Source organism: Polyodon spathula, chromosome 5 (assembly GCF_017654505.1).
Source record: "Polyodon spathula isolate WHYD16114869_AA chromosome 5, ASM1765450v1, whole genome shotgun sequence".
NCBI classification, from domain to species: Eukaryota; Metazoa; Chordata; class Actinopteri; order Acipenseriformes; family Polyodontidae; genus Polyodon; species Polyodon spathula.
The window spans coordinates 57,577,104-57,592,887 of NC_054538.1; the positions used below are offsets into that span (position 1 = coordinate 57,577,104).

General features: G+C 36.3%; 1 protein-coding gene across 10 annotated transcripts in view; it reads right to left on the bottom strand.

The window, feature by feature from the left end:
- vit (vitrin) overlaps positions 1–15,784 on the bottom strand; it is a 64,481-nt gene that overhangs the window by 28,718 nt on the left and 19,979 nt on the right. For 4 of the 10 annotated variants that reach the window (XM_041250853.1, XM_041250850.1, XM_041250847.1 and 1 more), the window contains exons 2-9: positions 6,640–6,727; positions 5,760–5,825; positions 5,363–5,519; positions 5,112–5,245; positions 4,592–4,669; positions 4,345–4,419; positions 2,755–2,955; positions 1,838–1,885 (exon numbers count right to left, since the gene is read on the bottom strand). In XM_041250853.1, the coding sequence (XP_041106787.1) occupies positions 1,838–1,885; positions 2,755–2,955; positions 4,345–4,419; positions 4,592–4,669; positions 5,112–5,245; positions 5,363–5,519; positions 5,760–5,825; positions 6,640–6,673 (793 nt within the window). In that variant the 5' untranslated portion in view covers positions 6,674–6,727. The remainder of the gene's footprint in view (positions 1–1,837; positions 1,886–2,754; positions 2,956–4,344; positions 4,420–4,591; positions 4,670–5,111; positions 5,246–5,362; positions 5,520–5,759; positions 5,826–6,639; positions 6,728–15,784) is intronic. The other 6 variants (XM_041250854.1, XM_041250849.1, XM_041250846.1 and 3 more) reach the window with 5 other exon arrangements.

The following is a 15,784-nucleotide window of genomic DNA, read 5'->3' on the forward strand; positions in this document are numbered from 1 at the left end:
CCACACATGTAAAAGGAGGTTTTAAAAAGAAATAAAATGCATCGTCTTTTCTTTGGTAGAAATGCACTACAGGGTATATGTTGTCACTCTCTAGGAACAGTTCTCTCATATTCTACAGTGATATTTGTATGAAACAGTTTGCTTGTCACACACAGTGCATGAGACTTGACATGTCTGGAATTGCTACCTCTGGTAAGATTTTAAATTTGGAAGCCATTGTTCTTTATCATTTGGGTGTTCAAGGGTGACCTTGTGTGACATTTTCTATTTTAGTCTGATTTAGGTCTGACTCAGCTTATTAAACTGTATAAACTGAAGTGTACAGGAAAATAATAATTCACCATGTATTATGTTTTTACCAGTAGATAAATAGAGCCCCGTGTTTTTCACAAATACAAAATAGCACGAAATAACACAAAATGCAACATTTAAAATGAAATGCCAATATAAAATTATATAAAATGAAAAACCATTCTAAAGCAAATTGGGACAATTATACAAAAAATACTTTAAACAAATACATGCAATCGTAGTGGTCAAGGCTCAGCCGTTACCGTAGCCATGGTCTGAAGGGAAACGGAATCTCTGACTAGCATTTACGCAAACGTATAATTTGTAACGAGTTGTTTGGGAATTAAAATTGTGATGGAAGAGAAGAGACGTTTGATTCTAAAATGTCTAAAGCGCGCATAGCAACACAACAGCGCTGCAAATAATTTGCGCATGAGGGGGTGTATGCAGCTGACGGTGACCAAATAATGATGTGCAGATTTTGCAACTATCGGCTGGGAGTCGAAAGATACCATCGTTAAGCACTAGCTGTTTATTCCTTTTGGGGAAAATATAGCTTTCTTGCTTATATTTTGTATTAGTATGCTAATTGTTTTATTTCAAGCGCTGCAAACTTTGGACTGGAGCAATGCTGTTTTGGTTTTGAATGAATGAATCTGCGTTGCTTAGTGTTTAAATACTGAGAAACTTCAAGCTTCTTGTATACTGGAGCCCTGCTTCGGTGCAATGGGATTGAAATACAATTCCTATCATTTTTTTTTTTTTTTTTTTTTTTTAATGGGTAGATTGCTGTATGTGCAATTATAATGACAGCCCCACAATAGTAGAGCAGTGTAAACACACACATATATATATATATATATATATATATATATATATATATATATATATATATATATATATATATATATATGCGCTTATTGTTCTTATTGTATTTTTTATAGAGGGCATGGGCAGTATTTACTGTAAATAAGAAGTTAATTAAAAAGAGTGGGGGACTGTACATTACCATTATTGCCGCTAATGAGAAATTATGGTAACTAAATTATTTCTCTGTGCAAGGTCTGTTTATGTCAAAATGTTTTAAAAAATTGATTATGTTTAATAACAAGTATGTATGTATTTAAAACACTATTTGAGTTGTTTTATTAATGTGTATCTGTAATAAAATGAAGTAAAACTAAATGTGTGAAACATAAAAAGAAAAACTATAAAAAATAAAAATAATTTTAAAGATCATTTCAAATGTTGAAACAAAAGAGTATGGTCTTTATTATTTTTGTTGTTGTCGTATATGTTATTTATTATAAAAAGATATCTGTACATTTATTTACATTAAATTATTAACATTTTAGGCATTGACTATATGTATAAGCATTCAGAAATATCCTGATGCACATAAACACACAGACAAACACAGAGACAGATGACACAGGGGAAAAAACAACAATTAACATGCAACCACCACAAGCGTAAGGACTTAACCTGTATATCCCAAGACATCAAGCAACACACCACAGACACAGCCATTGGGAACTGCACTTACTTGAGCTTGCAGCCCCGATTAGAGAGGTATACAGTGGGTGATTGCTACCTGAATCAGAAATACAGTATACAGCCAGTATTTAATACTACTGCTTAATCCTCAAAGGCCTGATTGTAAAAGACAGACTCAAAAGATTGCTGAGGACGTGACAGTTAGCTCTGTGGAGTAAGAATACGGAGGGTGGTGTGAATATTTACTGATCTGACATTTACTAAATTAATGTTACTTAGCTATAGGATGCATTGAGTGTACAAAGTAATAACAGTCTTCCGAGTGTATAACTTCTGAGGTGAAGTCAAGGCAGTTATACTAGACGGTGAACTGTTATCGCCAAGTGCACAGTATGCACACTAGTTATAGCTATTATAGTACGAGAGCTTTGGTCATTCCTTGTTTTAAGGTCGATTTTTAGAGACAGGATTCTGTTGCTATGCTGTCAATAGATGCTTTACTTTTATAATTTAGCACTATTCAACTTTGCTTTAAGTTGAACTAAACTGGACAGACAACCACAAGGAGCATCACTACCTGCTATTATTCAGTTTTGTTTTTTTTAGAGAAACAAATGCAATAAGATTTACATAACTGGCAGGCTGGCAAGGAGCTGACAGAATATCACATTTTAAATCATTCAAATTATTAATATTTTACAGTAATTCAATAAGTGCTGTATTAAATTAAATAGTATATTTTGAAAGAGTAATGCAATAGCTTGGGATCCGATAAAAACAGATACACTCTTGAAGTTCATTTTTAAACTGCAGCAACTGAACATTCTTGAAACTGTGTTTTGAGTAAAATAAACTAGTTTACTCAAACTTAATTTCTCTTGTACTTGTTGACCCAACCACACAACTTCACAACCTATTCCCATCAATCTGCTGTCTGTGTGAAATAACCTCTTCTCAGTGACTAACCTGCTTCTCTGACTTTGTGTACGGCTGCACGGGGTTTAACTGTGGTGATCAGTGTGGTGGTAGGTGGCAGAACTGTGGTTGTGGTGGTGGTCGTTGGTTTGAGAGTGGTGGTTGTGGGTTCAGGAGTTGTTGTTGGCTCTGGAGTCATTGTGGTTTGATGGGTAGTTGTTGCTGGAGGGGCCTTGACTTCTTTTTGCCCTACTTCCAAAAGAAAGCTGAATTATTCCAGTTGCTTTGTTTGTAACACAGTTCTACACACTACATGCATACACAAGTATTTGCTTATTGTTGTCGTGCTTCCAAAAGAATGCTGAATCCAAAAGTCACTCAGTAGTAGAAAGCTGCTGAGCTCCCAAGGCCCCCTTGTGAAGCAAGTGCAAAAACGAATTAACAGAGAGGAATAAAACAACTGTAACTATTTCAGTCAGGGAACTCGTGTGATTGATAAAATATTTATTACAGATTAGAGGCGATAACACTTATGCATATTATATGTTCTTGGATAACACATGTAACCTATAATACATCTTTGGCCTTTTGGCCTCACCTCTGGAATCCCTGCCCCAACATTTTTCCACTTACAAGTGGAGAGGCTGACTGAAGGAAAGCCATGGGCAGCGGGCAGACAGCTGCCCTCCCCCTTAGACGAAGCTAAAAAACAGGTGGAGGCTGGGGAGGAGGAGGAGGAGGAGGAAAACTCTAACTCACAGGAGGTAATGGATCAGGTAAGATCTGAATCCGTAGTAATTACGTTGTTAACGATAAGGTACTGCTATTTCAATTGAGAATTGTCTGGTTATCAACACTTAATAAGCTTGATTTGATTGACTGATTAAAAGTGAGTTCCCTACCTGAATCACAGCTTTGCTTCATAAACTACTAAATAAGAAAAAAACTTATTTGCTGGAAGGCACAATTAAAATATTATTCTGAGTAGTCTCTTGTTTGTTTTATACTGTTACCTTTGTTTTGTACTTCCATGACAATGTGTCATTGCCTTTCTTGGCTCTTAGGCCTGCACTGTTATGGTGGCAGTTAGACCAGTCTAAGGCTAATTTATGGCTGTCTCTATAAGAAAATCAATTTCCATAATAGCATTAACATTACAAGCTAACCAACTGACCAAACAAACTGACTCTCTTTGTTACAGCCATTGGGTATATACAGTACTTGAAGAAAAACTACAGCTGACCAACCAATCTCTCTGTTGAATGTTGAACGAAAGGTTTGCTTTAATGTGCTTAACAATCTGCGATACATTTTCCTTATCTATTAACATACAGAGCCAGCTTGATCCTATGACGCTTATATCTTCCAAAGGAAGTAGCCATGCATAGTAGACATGTTAGATCTTGTAGTGATAAATCTCAGACTACAATGAAAATAAAAAAATCAAATGCATGCTATTATATAGAGGTCCATTTTAATGATTTAAACCGTAAAGTTAAACTACCCCTGTGGGAAAACACCAGCAGAGTTAAATGGTGGAGGTATTTAGAACCATTCCTAGTTCCAAAGGGTACGAATTTTATGCAGTGGAGCCACTAGCTACAGTATAAAATGTGTCGGCGCTTAGATTTTATGTTGTACCTTGATCCGATGCTTTGTCTGATGAGGTTCCAGAATGCTTTATGTTTTTAGTTTCCTGTTCAGATTTTATGAGTTCTGTATTGGCAAAAGAAATATTCAATATGTAAAAAAATATTCATGCATCAAAGTGTTTGATGTTTATGAAAATAGCAAGTGTCCTTTCACACATAACACATCTTTTGGGTTTTCTTAGCTATATGGGAATAACATTTTTTCTTTAAAAAAAATATTTACAACCATGCCTCACCTGTTCTTACAACTGTGGGCTTTGAAGTTATTAATTCAAGGACTGATGGGTAGGTCACTCCTTTCTTTGCTTTACCAGCTGAGACACAAAACAAAGGGTTATAAGGGTCCAGTCAAGTTGTCTAGTTGTATCCTGGTAGGATAGCAGCTCAATTAATTTAGTATAAACAGTCTGAGAGTCATATTGCAGGATACTTTTTTGTTCTGTTATACACTGTCAGACTATTAACTAAGCAATTGTTAGTTCCTGATTAACCGGATTTAATGTAGACAGTTAACAAGACAAAATCTGCAGTTCAAAAAACAAATATTACTGAATTACAGAAACCATAGGAATACATTTTAAATTATGTGGCCACTTATTACACAATGTGTTAAAACCTCCATAAGTAATGTAAAATAATAATTAGAAATATTGTAATGTAAAAAGGTGAGTGATCTAACTACAAACCATCTATGATTTTTTATTTCAAAATAGATTTAAATTGTATATTGAATGGTTGATGGGGGGGTCGGGTTACCAGACACGATGAATGACTCCCGCCACTTAGGAAGAGACATAGATCGGATGCCATTGGAGAAACTGCCTCTGTAAGAGGCCTGTCCAGCGATCTTCTTCACAAGGATCTTCCCTCCAGCATTAGTAATTACACCACTGCCAAGAAAATAGATATTTAGTAATGAAAGACAGAAGCAGCTTCTGAATGTTAGCTAGAATCTCATGGTAAAAATGAAATTTACACAGGATTCAAACCGATAACACTGTTCTGACCTGTGAAGAGCAGCGTTACACACGCTGGAAATGGAGGCATAGATATCTGTGCCATATACAGGCTGCTTCATCTCCTGACAACCTGCAGGACACTTTGCCATGAATTCTGGGAGACTGATCTTTCCTGCCCGGATGTCACAGTCTATAGAAGGTACAACTATGAATGAAGACAAAAGAAAAATACAGTTAGCATGAAAAATAGTATGACAAAAAAAATAGCCTGCACAAGAGCAAGGGCCACATTTGCGTAAAATTTCTAGCTCATCAGGTCCCCTGGTTGAGATTTTTAATGGTTTGCTTCTCCTTCAAGCTTTTTTTTTTTGCTGTTGTTTTGCAAAATAAGCATCATTACACGTGTTATGTAACCTAATTTGAGAGTTTGATGTTACATACTTACTCTGTTTTGGCTTTTTGTTCTTTTTGGCATTTTCTTTTGCTCCATCAGCATAGACTAGCAACAAAGCTATACGAAAGAGAGATCACACAGCACATTTGTTTAGTTATTATTTAGTCAATCAGTAAATAACAGAAAGTTCACCTATAAAATAAAAAGGCAACATTATTGAACTTTTTACTTTTCATTTCCTACACTTTCATGGCCATAAACACAAAGCCATTGCATGCACACATTCATAATAGAGGGCTACATTAAAGTCTAGAGGCTAGTTTCACAGACCCCCATTAGCAATAGTTATGCTACTTTAGGTAGTCCAAGGTGATTGCTACTGAGGGTCTGTGAAACCAGAGTCAATGACACAAGCAGTATTTGCTTTCATGATGCAGAGTGGGACAGACGGACAGACAAACAGAGACAGATAGCCACAATTAGAGCTAATGAAAGAAGAAGGGCAACATGACCTACATCCATAGTATGTCCATGTAAAAATGTAAGTGGGATAAATTGTTTGTATGGACATACTAACAGGTGGTTTTATATACCATATTTTAGTACTCTCAACAACTAAAGACAGTCTTTGGAAACTGGGTTTAAAGATGCACAAGTAGGTAAGCATTTAAATAAAAACTAACATACTCTATACAGGTGAATGTGTGATTAAAAGTAGGTCACCATGGTTAGCCACAGCATGTAGAATAGTTTATTATAATAAATACCCACACATAATTTAAATGAAAACCACAGAGACAAGTGATTCCTATGATAAAGCCTTCAATAGTACACCCTTACCTAGATTCTGATAACCTCAACAAATAGTGCTCTGCCTATACCAAGTTTCTTCACAATTATATGAGAGGTTAAAAATTGATGAAGTGCCTACCAAAGGTAATTGTTGCAAGGGTTGACCTCTTCATGTTGGAATCTGAACAGTGTTCACTGGACTTCAGTTAAACTCTTCACTGCTGCAACTGAAGAAAGAAAGTAATTGGTTAATGTGCATCATTATAGGGATAGGGCTAACCAAAACAAACAAACAAATAAAATTAATGTTAGAACATTAAAAAAATATTAATATTAAACACCATCCACCCAAACTGCACCAACCACCAAGACAAAATCTGTTTTATGTGCCATTTCCTTACAAGTAAAACTGTTCCTCTTTATTCATTTATTATATTTTCCTAAATATTAAGAAACCTTAGGTTTATGTTACTGCAATTGGAAGTTAATTGGAAGTATCTAAAAGATTGACTTGTCCTTTACTCTATTGGGATAAACACAGCTGGATTTTTTTAGAACATTTTACAAAACCAGGGAACCACTATATAATTACTCTTATTTTTAAGAGTAATCTTGAAAACCACATCTAACCAGTTGATGAAATCAGTAAACAAACTGTATGTATTCCTTAAGTATAATGCAACTGAAGTATATTTTCTATTATTCCAAAACCCAAAGTTAATTAAACATGTTCACTTATCAAACATGCAAGATTTCACTTAACCCTGGGAAGTGACTGTGGACCCACAGCAAAAATATAGAAGGGTGTCACCGTGAAAAGTATATTGCAAAAGTGTGATAAATATGTTGTCTTTTTAATACTAAAAATAGTTTTTTGGTTCTGTCTTTAAAATTTGGCAAAGTACAGTATATGGATGATGAAAGCCTTCAAATGAGATAGAATTTATTACAAGTTCAAGCAAAACATTTGGTAAAGTTCAAGCAAAACATTTGGTAAAGTTCAATTGTTAGTTTCAAAGTGGTGCTCAAATTCTGGCCTTGTTATGCTTATCCTTTGCAGTCAATCTGTGTAATCCTTTTTAAACATTACAAGCCACTTTGTGGCTGAAATTGGTGGAAGACAGAAAAGATTGTTATTTTTTCGGAATGTCCTGAGAAGTAAGAAGAACAGAATATGGGAAAACAGAGCATCTTCTCTGCATATCCAAATGTCAAATATCAAATTTCCCAAGAGACTTCAAAGAACCTAAAAGCGAAAGTCAATGTGAGCTTCAAAGAAATATTGACAGCGCTTTAAGAATGTGTGCAGGTGAAAACAAAACAAAACACTTTCAGAGACCTGTCATTGGCCTTAGGCTGGCTGCTGTGGTAGCTTGATGTGGTGATGCTTGGCTCTTGCTGAGGACAGGCAGGAAAACCTTTGGAATATTCAAACCCAGGGTCACTTTGTTTGGGGTGGCGGAGGATGCATGGGACGGCGTTATTGTCACACTCCACAGGTCGTTCTAAACCTAATAGCTAAATTTCACCTTTTCATCACCTGGTTGTCTGTCCTCCTGGTAACACTGACATCATTAACTTTCTCCACTATAGAGGACCATATGGCCTCTTTGGTAGCATAACTGTTGGCTGAGGCTTTTCCAAATAACTTAAGTTTTATGCTGAGTGACCTCAGCTGTAAGGACTCTTAGCTCCTCCTCAAAAAACTTTGCTACGTTTCCTCTGACATTTTTTTGTTTGGTTTTATTTTTGTACTCCACAAACCTCGTACAGCGCCTACTGCTCTCTGTACTCCTAACTCACCTCCCCTCTGATCTACAACTGCAGCCGCTAAATAGCCTGATGCACAGATGGTGCTCATTGCGACCCTCATTGTCATGATTGCAGCTCACTATTTGTGCGTGTTGAGTAATTTGCATTGCTCTTAAGTTTGGTTAGGCCGAAGTGCAAAATAATTGCCTGACCGCAAGGTAATTTAGACTTTGCAGCCGCAACTGTTTGCAATACGCCTATCCTTACATCAGCCCCTACATGCACTAAATTATAACAAAATAGAAAGGCTGAAAACTAACACCATCACATTATAAGTGCATCAATATTGCTACAGAAGCACTAGACTACAAAGGTTAACGAAATAAATTCCTCTGATGTAGTATCAGTGTCACACTTTTATTGCTTGACCGCAGGCATTTTTTTAGAAAATATGCCTTTTTCCCAATTTAAGTTTAAACAATAACTTGAACATGTCAATGTTTTGAAGTTGTGTTTTGGACTGCCGTCCTGAAGCCTTAAGGCATTCTCAGCAAATCTACGAGACTTTATCCAGGGTTAGACTCCTACAGAAAATAGTGAGTGAACTCTACAAGGTTACCCAATGCGAAGCAATGATGTGCATCTTCCTATTAGCAGGGGATTTTAGGACTCTTCAAGCCCCCGGTGGGGTCCAGCGGCAAAGGCCTTGGGGAATTTTTCACATTTACAGTGTCAGTGAAGTCAATTTTACAACTAAAAAGATGAAGAAATTGATCTACGAAAAATCATATTTTTAAAAAAATTTAAAATTTGAGTACCAGTAAAATATTTGAGTACACCTCCTTGAAACCAGGTTATTTTATGCTTTTAACTGTATAAACTTGTCTAGAAACACTTAATATTTCATTATATGATACATGTACTTGTATAAGCTGATAATCATAAGTGAATTGCATTAAAAAAATTAATTTTTAAATGAAAATGTAAATCTTGACAATTTTAATGACATGGTCACCCAAAGCAAGGCGATTTCAGTCTGAAGCCCAAGTCATTTAAAAGTCTGAAATGTGTATAACACAGTGTTAGAACACTGGCCTAAATATAAAAGTGTCTTTGTTAGATGTTCTCAGAGTTAACTAGCATGTTACCTAATTAACCTTTTGTCACCAATTATTGTTAACAGGTGAGGGTCCATGATTACTATAAATATAGGTAGAATAAGCATGAGTTTGCAAAGAAAAAAGACTTATTACTTTAAGAAATGAAGGTCAATATTTAAGACAAATCGCAAGAACTTTGCAAGTGTCTGTAACTGCTGTGGCCAAGACCATCAAACGATTTGAAGAAACTGGCACTCATGAGGACCGAACAAGGTCAGGCAGGCCAAGGGTGACTTCAGAATCAGAGAACAAGTTCATTCGAGTCACAAGTCTGCGAAACTGGCAATTAACTGCCCCTGAAATACAAGTTCAGCTAAATGCTACTAGAAGTACAGATGTTTCAACATCAACTGTTCAGAGGAGATTGTGTGAAGTTGATTTAATATATATATATATATATATATATATATATATATATATATATATATATATATATATATATATATACACACACAGTGCTGTGCAAAAGTTTTAGGCAGGTGTAAAAAAATGCTGTAAAGTAAGAATGCTTTCAAAAATAGACATGTTAATAATTTATATTTATCAATTAACAAAATGCAAAGTGAGTGAACAGAAGAAAAATTTACATCAAATCAATATTTGGTGTAACCACCCTTTGCCTTAAAAACAGCATCAATTCTTCTAGGTACACTTGTACACAGTTTTTGAAGTAACACGGCAGGTAGGTTGGCCCAGACATCTTGGAGAACTAACCACAGTTCTTCTGTGGATTTAGGCAGCCTCAGTTGCTGCTCTCTCTTCATGTAATCCCAGACAGACTCGATGATGTTGAGATCAGGGCTCTGTGTGGGCCATACCATCACTTCCAGGACTCCTTGTTCTTCTTTATGCTGAAGATAGTTCTTAATGACTTTCACTGTATGTTTGGGGTCGTTGTCATGCTGCAGAATAAATTTGGGGCCAATCAGATGCCTCCCTGAAGGTATTGCATGATGGATAAGTATCTGCCTGTACTTCTCGCAATTGAGGAGACCATTAATTCTGACCAAATCCCCAACTCCATTTGCAGAAATGCAGCCCCAAACTTGCAAGGAACCTCCACCATGCTTCACTGTTGCCTGCAGACAATCATTCGAGTACTACTCTCCAGCCCTTCGGTGAACAAACTGCCTTCTGCTACAGCCAAATATTTCAAATTTTGACTCATCAGTCCAGAGCCCCTGCTGCCATTTTTCTGCACCCCAGTTCCTATGTTTTCGTGCATAGTTGAGTGGCTTGGCCTTGTTTCCACGTCGGAGGTATGGCAATTTGCCATGAAGGACACTTCAGACCAGACTTCTCCGGACAGTAGATGGGTGTACCAGGGTCCCACTGTTTTCTTCCAATTCTAAGCTGATGGCATTGCTGGACATCTTCCGATTGTGAAAGGAAGTAAGCATGATGTGTCTTTCATCTGCTGCAGTAAGTTTCCTTGGCTGACCACTGCGTCTGCGGTCCTCAACGTTGCCCATTTCTTTGTGCTTCTTCAAAAGAGCTTGGACAGCACATCTGGAAACCCCTGTCTGCCTTGAAATTTCTGCCTGGGAGAGACCTTGCTGATGCAGCATAACTACCTTGTGTCTTGTTGCTGTGCTCAGTCTTGCCATGGTGTATGACTTTTGACAGTAAACTGCCTTCAGCAACCTCACCTTGTTAGTTTGGCTGTTCCTCACCCAGTTTTATTCCTCCTACACAGCTGTTTCTGTTTCAGTTAATGATTGTGTTTCAACCTACATATTGAATTGATGATCATTAGCACCTGTTTGGTATAATTGTTTAATCATACACCTGACTATATGCCTACAAAATCCCTGACTTTGTGCAAGTGTACCTAGAAGAATTGATGCTGTTTTGAAGGCAAAGGGTGGTCACACCAAATATCGATTTCATGTAGATTTTTCTTCTGTTCACTCACTTTGCATTTAGTTAATTGATAAATATAATCTATTAACATGTCTATTTTTGAAAGCATTCTTACTTTACAGCATTTTTTCACACCTGCCTAAAAGAAAAAACTTTTGAAAATACTATATATATAGATATATATATATATATATATATATATATATATATATATATATATCCGTAGTATATATTATATATATATTAACTGAATATAGCCTTCATTAATTATATTATGTGAAGATTGGAACTAAGTTTTAGGCTACCAATAAGCAATATAATTAATAGCAGAAAATGCTGAACTGGAAAATGCTGCCAATCTCACCTATGGAAGGTTACCAGTCCAGAATAAAGAAAAGGAGACTCTCACTCTCTAGACTAGGAGGATTATTCTTGCCTGTTCTTGTGAAATAGTATTTGGCTGCAAGGCTATATTCAGTGCAATACTGGAATTCCAAAAATGTTTATATCAGGTGTACCCACATGAAATCATTTGGAAAACAATATGACCATTCACATAGCTGGTCCCCCCAAAAAATGTGTTTAAATATTTAAAATAAAAACCAGCCATGTTACATACACTAAATGTCTGGTACAATGTACACAAAATGTTAGGGTTAGACAATGATTACTTAAAACTGGAGAACAAACATATTCCACAAAATAGAAAAGGCTTGGTATCAATACACTGCAGGACATCTCTCAAAATGGAACGCTGTTACCCTTTAACACAGCACAGTCAGTCACAATACAATATAGCAAAGGAACTCTTTCAGTTCTTTCAAATAAGACACTCAAAATGACCACACTAATAGCACACATCCAATCAAATAAACATTATTGCTTCCTGCTAAACTGAAATAAAAAGATCATGCAACTGCAGGTCGCAAATAAAAACTAAAGCATAACAAATCAGAAAATATTAGCCAAACACTCGTGCCCTTTTTACTTACAATATATTATTCCAAAGCGCTTTTACAATACAAACCATACGGACATCACAGATCATAGAAATAAAAAACAAGCAAACAATGCATAACATTTAAAAAAAGAAAGAAAAACAAAACAGATATTAAAAATCAGACAAAATAGCAGGCCACAAATGTAAGCAATAAAAAGTAAATAACAGAAGGCTTCAAATTCTAGCCTAGTAAAAATAGGTGTGTCGTGTCTTTGTAAACACTGATCATTAAATAACTTTCACTTTGTAGTATAAGCTTTGACAATTATTTTCAGCAAATCGAGTGATCTTGCTAGGAACGCAGGATAGATGAGGGAGGCACTGCCTGTTGTGTGCTGTTTTTAATCGAGTTGTCGGATAGTGTTTCGTTTGTCAGTTTTGGAAGGAAATAAAAACAACGTCAGAAATTATACTTGTTTTCACTTAGTTTATTTTAGAAATGTCTTATTATTATGTTCCTTCCGCCTTCCAAAAAAACAGTTGTCATGTCAATTTCATTTCTCGACTCAGATTTATCAATTTCAGTACAAGACGAGTGACTGTTTAGCCAGAGAGCACATACTAACACACTGAAAGGAAAAGTTGCGTTGGGAACATTAAACGATTTGGGAGAAATAAAGTAGGCTACTATTCAAGATACATAACAATGACGATATAGTGTGAAAAATGGCGTTTCACCAAAAATAGTGGGTGGACTGAATGTCTAAGTCTACCCTTCCAAAAAGTGAGTGGACAGCATTCGCCTGTGTCCACCTCCGAGTCTAACACTGACGTTACCTGTGCTGTATTGTGTTGTACGTATTGCAATGATATTTTTTTTTCATTAAGTTCCCTCCTGCAACAATGTTGCTGCTTTTCTGTTAATAGCCATTTATTTCAATCAAAACATCAGTGTTGTTTTACCTTTGCTTTTCCATTTCTTCAAAATAAAGCCCTCAGATTTATATGATTCATCTGGCATCTTGGTGATTAAATATAGCATATATTATTTAGCAAAAATTTGGATGACAAGAGACTGTGTCAATAAGAAGACCTTGCGTTTAACATTAAAATTGGATGAAAATCCAAAATCACTGGCAGTCTTGGAATCAGTTTTTTAGCCATTTAAGTGTGAAAGACAAGTAAAACAAGAAGCTAAAAATACATTTTCCACATCTGTATGCCAGTCATGAAAACCAGTGTAAATATTCAAACAATGTGCTTTTACAGAAGCTAACCTTCACTTTAGACTAGAAAATTATGGGAAAATCAATAAACATATAAATGTTCACTAAACAATGAAATGTTCATTTCTGATACATTTCATTGTCTTCCATGTGTTTATCCCATTGTTACTTGGCATTGTGTCTCTGACAAGACAATTAGATGTGTAATTTAATTATCTGACAAGAACAGGCACTGTAAAAATCAGGTTAAGGTTGGGGTGAGGGTTAGACCATTTTAATTATCCACTATAAACTCCAAGCAGATGAGTTCATATTTCTTCTCCTAACATTTATACTACACACCAGCAAATATCTGGACATCCTGTCTACACTAACAAGTCACGCATTCTTTACTGCAAAATACAAAACAAAGTTAAATTTGAATGATGTAGCCCTGTTATATTTTGTTCATTGTTAGGCTATAAACATATACACAGCAAAACACATTTTTAAACTAACTTTCAGAAGTCCAATTTCAACGCATTTGTCTTGAGGATAAACTACTATAAATTATAAGAGATGACTAGTGTTGTAGTTGTTCAGGGTTCAACCTCAGTTTAAATTCTTAAACCAGCCCACATGATAAGGTCTAATTACTGCTGTCAGCAATGGGTCATAGCACATCGTTCACTGGACAGAAGCTATAGCTAAGTGGTATTGGTAAACATCATGATCCTATTGCTCAAAGAAGGAGCCACCATCATGGAGTTGCAGGACCGAGCGTTTTGGTCTCCAAGCTGGATAGCTCAGCTCCTTCCCGGGGTAACCTGTAAACAAACAAACGAATGATCGAACGAACGAATGAACATGAACTGAAGGAGAGAAGCATACACAAAGTGAAGGTGTTAGAATGGAAAGGCTTTTTTGTCCAGGGGTCCCCTCTGACTCGTGTAGAGAACCTTCCTTTTCGGAGGACAGGGTGGCCTGGCCGACCCAAGGTTGGGAAGTGAAGCTTCACTTGCCCCAAGCGGAGACCATTGCAGAGGTGATGCAGCATAGTGGAGGAGGTTGGGAGGAGGAAAAAACTCAAACACAGACACAAAATGGGGAGTGCTCAGGGTTTATAGGCTTGGCAATTCAATTGGTGCGAACTGAGAAAGGAGGTGGAGCCCAACCTCCGTCCCCTGAACCACACACAGTCTAACACTAAAAATAATTCAGTCACTGTCTTAAATTCCACATGTTGGGACGACAAAGGATCCCAGACATTATCCCAAGGTGGAAGATGCGTTGTTCTTAGAAAAGGTCACTGATTAAAAATTTAATAAAAACCGCTCTCTTTGGCAGTGAGTGCAGAAGTAGTTCAGTCTTCGTGCCATTCAATCTTATTTTGTCGGCCCATGTTTCCAGCTCTGAAATGCGTTGTGGTTATGTGAAGCCATGTGAAGTCCGAATTTATTATGGTTTGGGCTTTGATTTGCACTGTAATTCTTGATTTGGGTAACCGCAATTTAAGGTTTTTTTGGGATTTTTTTTAGGTTGAATGGACCAGATAAGGTTTTGGGCCTAGGAGTCACTTACCCTCAAATTTTAACAGAGAGAGTAAAATGTATTTTCATGGGGTAAAATGCAACAGTACCTTGAAGTCATGAGTAATCTCGATAAATACCGTACAACCTTTAATGGTAAATGGGTAGGCATTAAAAAAGAGCCTTCCATTTTAACTGCAATGTTACGTTGAACTACTGTACAACCATGCGTGTGTTCTTTATCAGCTCAGTGCATTTCTTTCGAGGTATCACATTGACTGCAAATTAATTACGTTATTTATATTTTAACATTAAATTGTTAAACTCAGTGAACATGTTAAAACTTCAATATAAAGCTGCACAGATAAATAAAAAAAGGAAATGTATTAATAAGTTAAAAAACAGTTAGTTTAAAATATTACAGGCACCTTTTTTAGTGGTTGACTTCGATGATGGCTCCAGTTGGATTTGTAGCTGTTCTGTGGTGTTTATGCTTCAACCTGTGTAGCTTCGAATTTCTTATTCTTAATGTAATAGGCTGCAAAGACAACAGGGCTTGCCAGAGATTGGATAATGTTTTTTGGGTTGATTTTTCTTTTGTACAGTTTCCTAGTAACTGAAGACATTGTACTCTGGGAGATGTGATTGTTAGTGGAAGTTTTAGGGGAGGCAAGAGGGGAGGCAGACAAGCTGTGAAGCAAGATTGCTATGCGTATTTTTACGCATTGAATTAAAATTTTATGCGTATTTCGGATTTTTGAATTCGCAGCTTATCTGGACCTCTGTGTGTGTGTGTGTGTGTATACAGTATATATATATATATATATATATATAT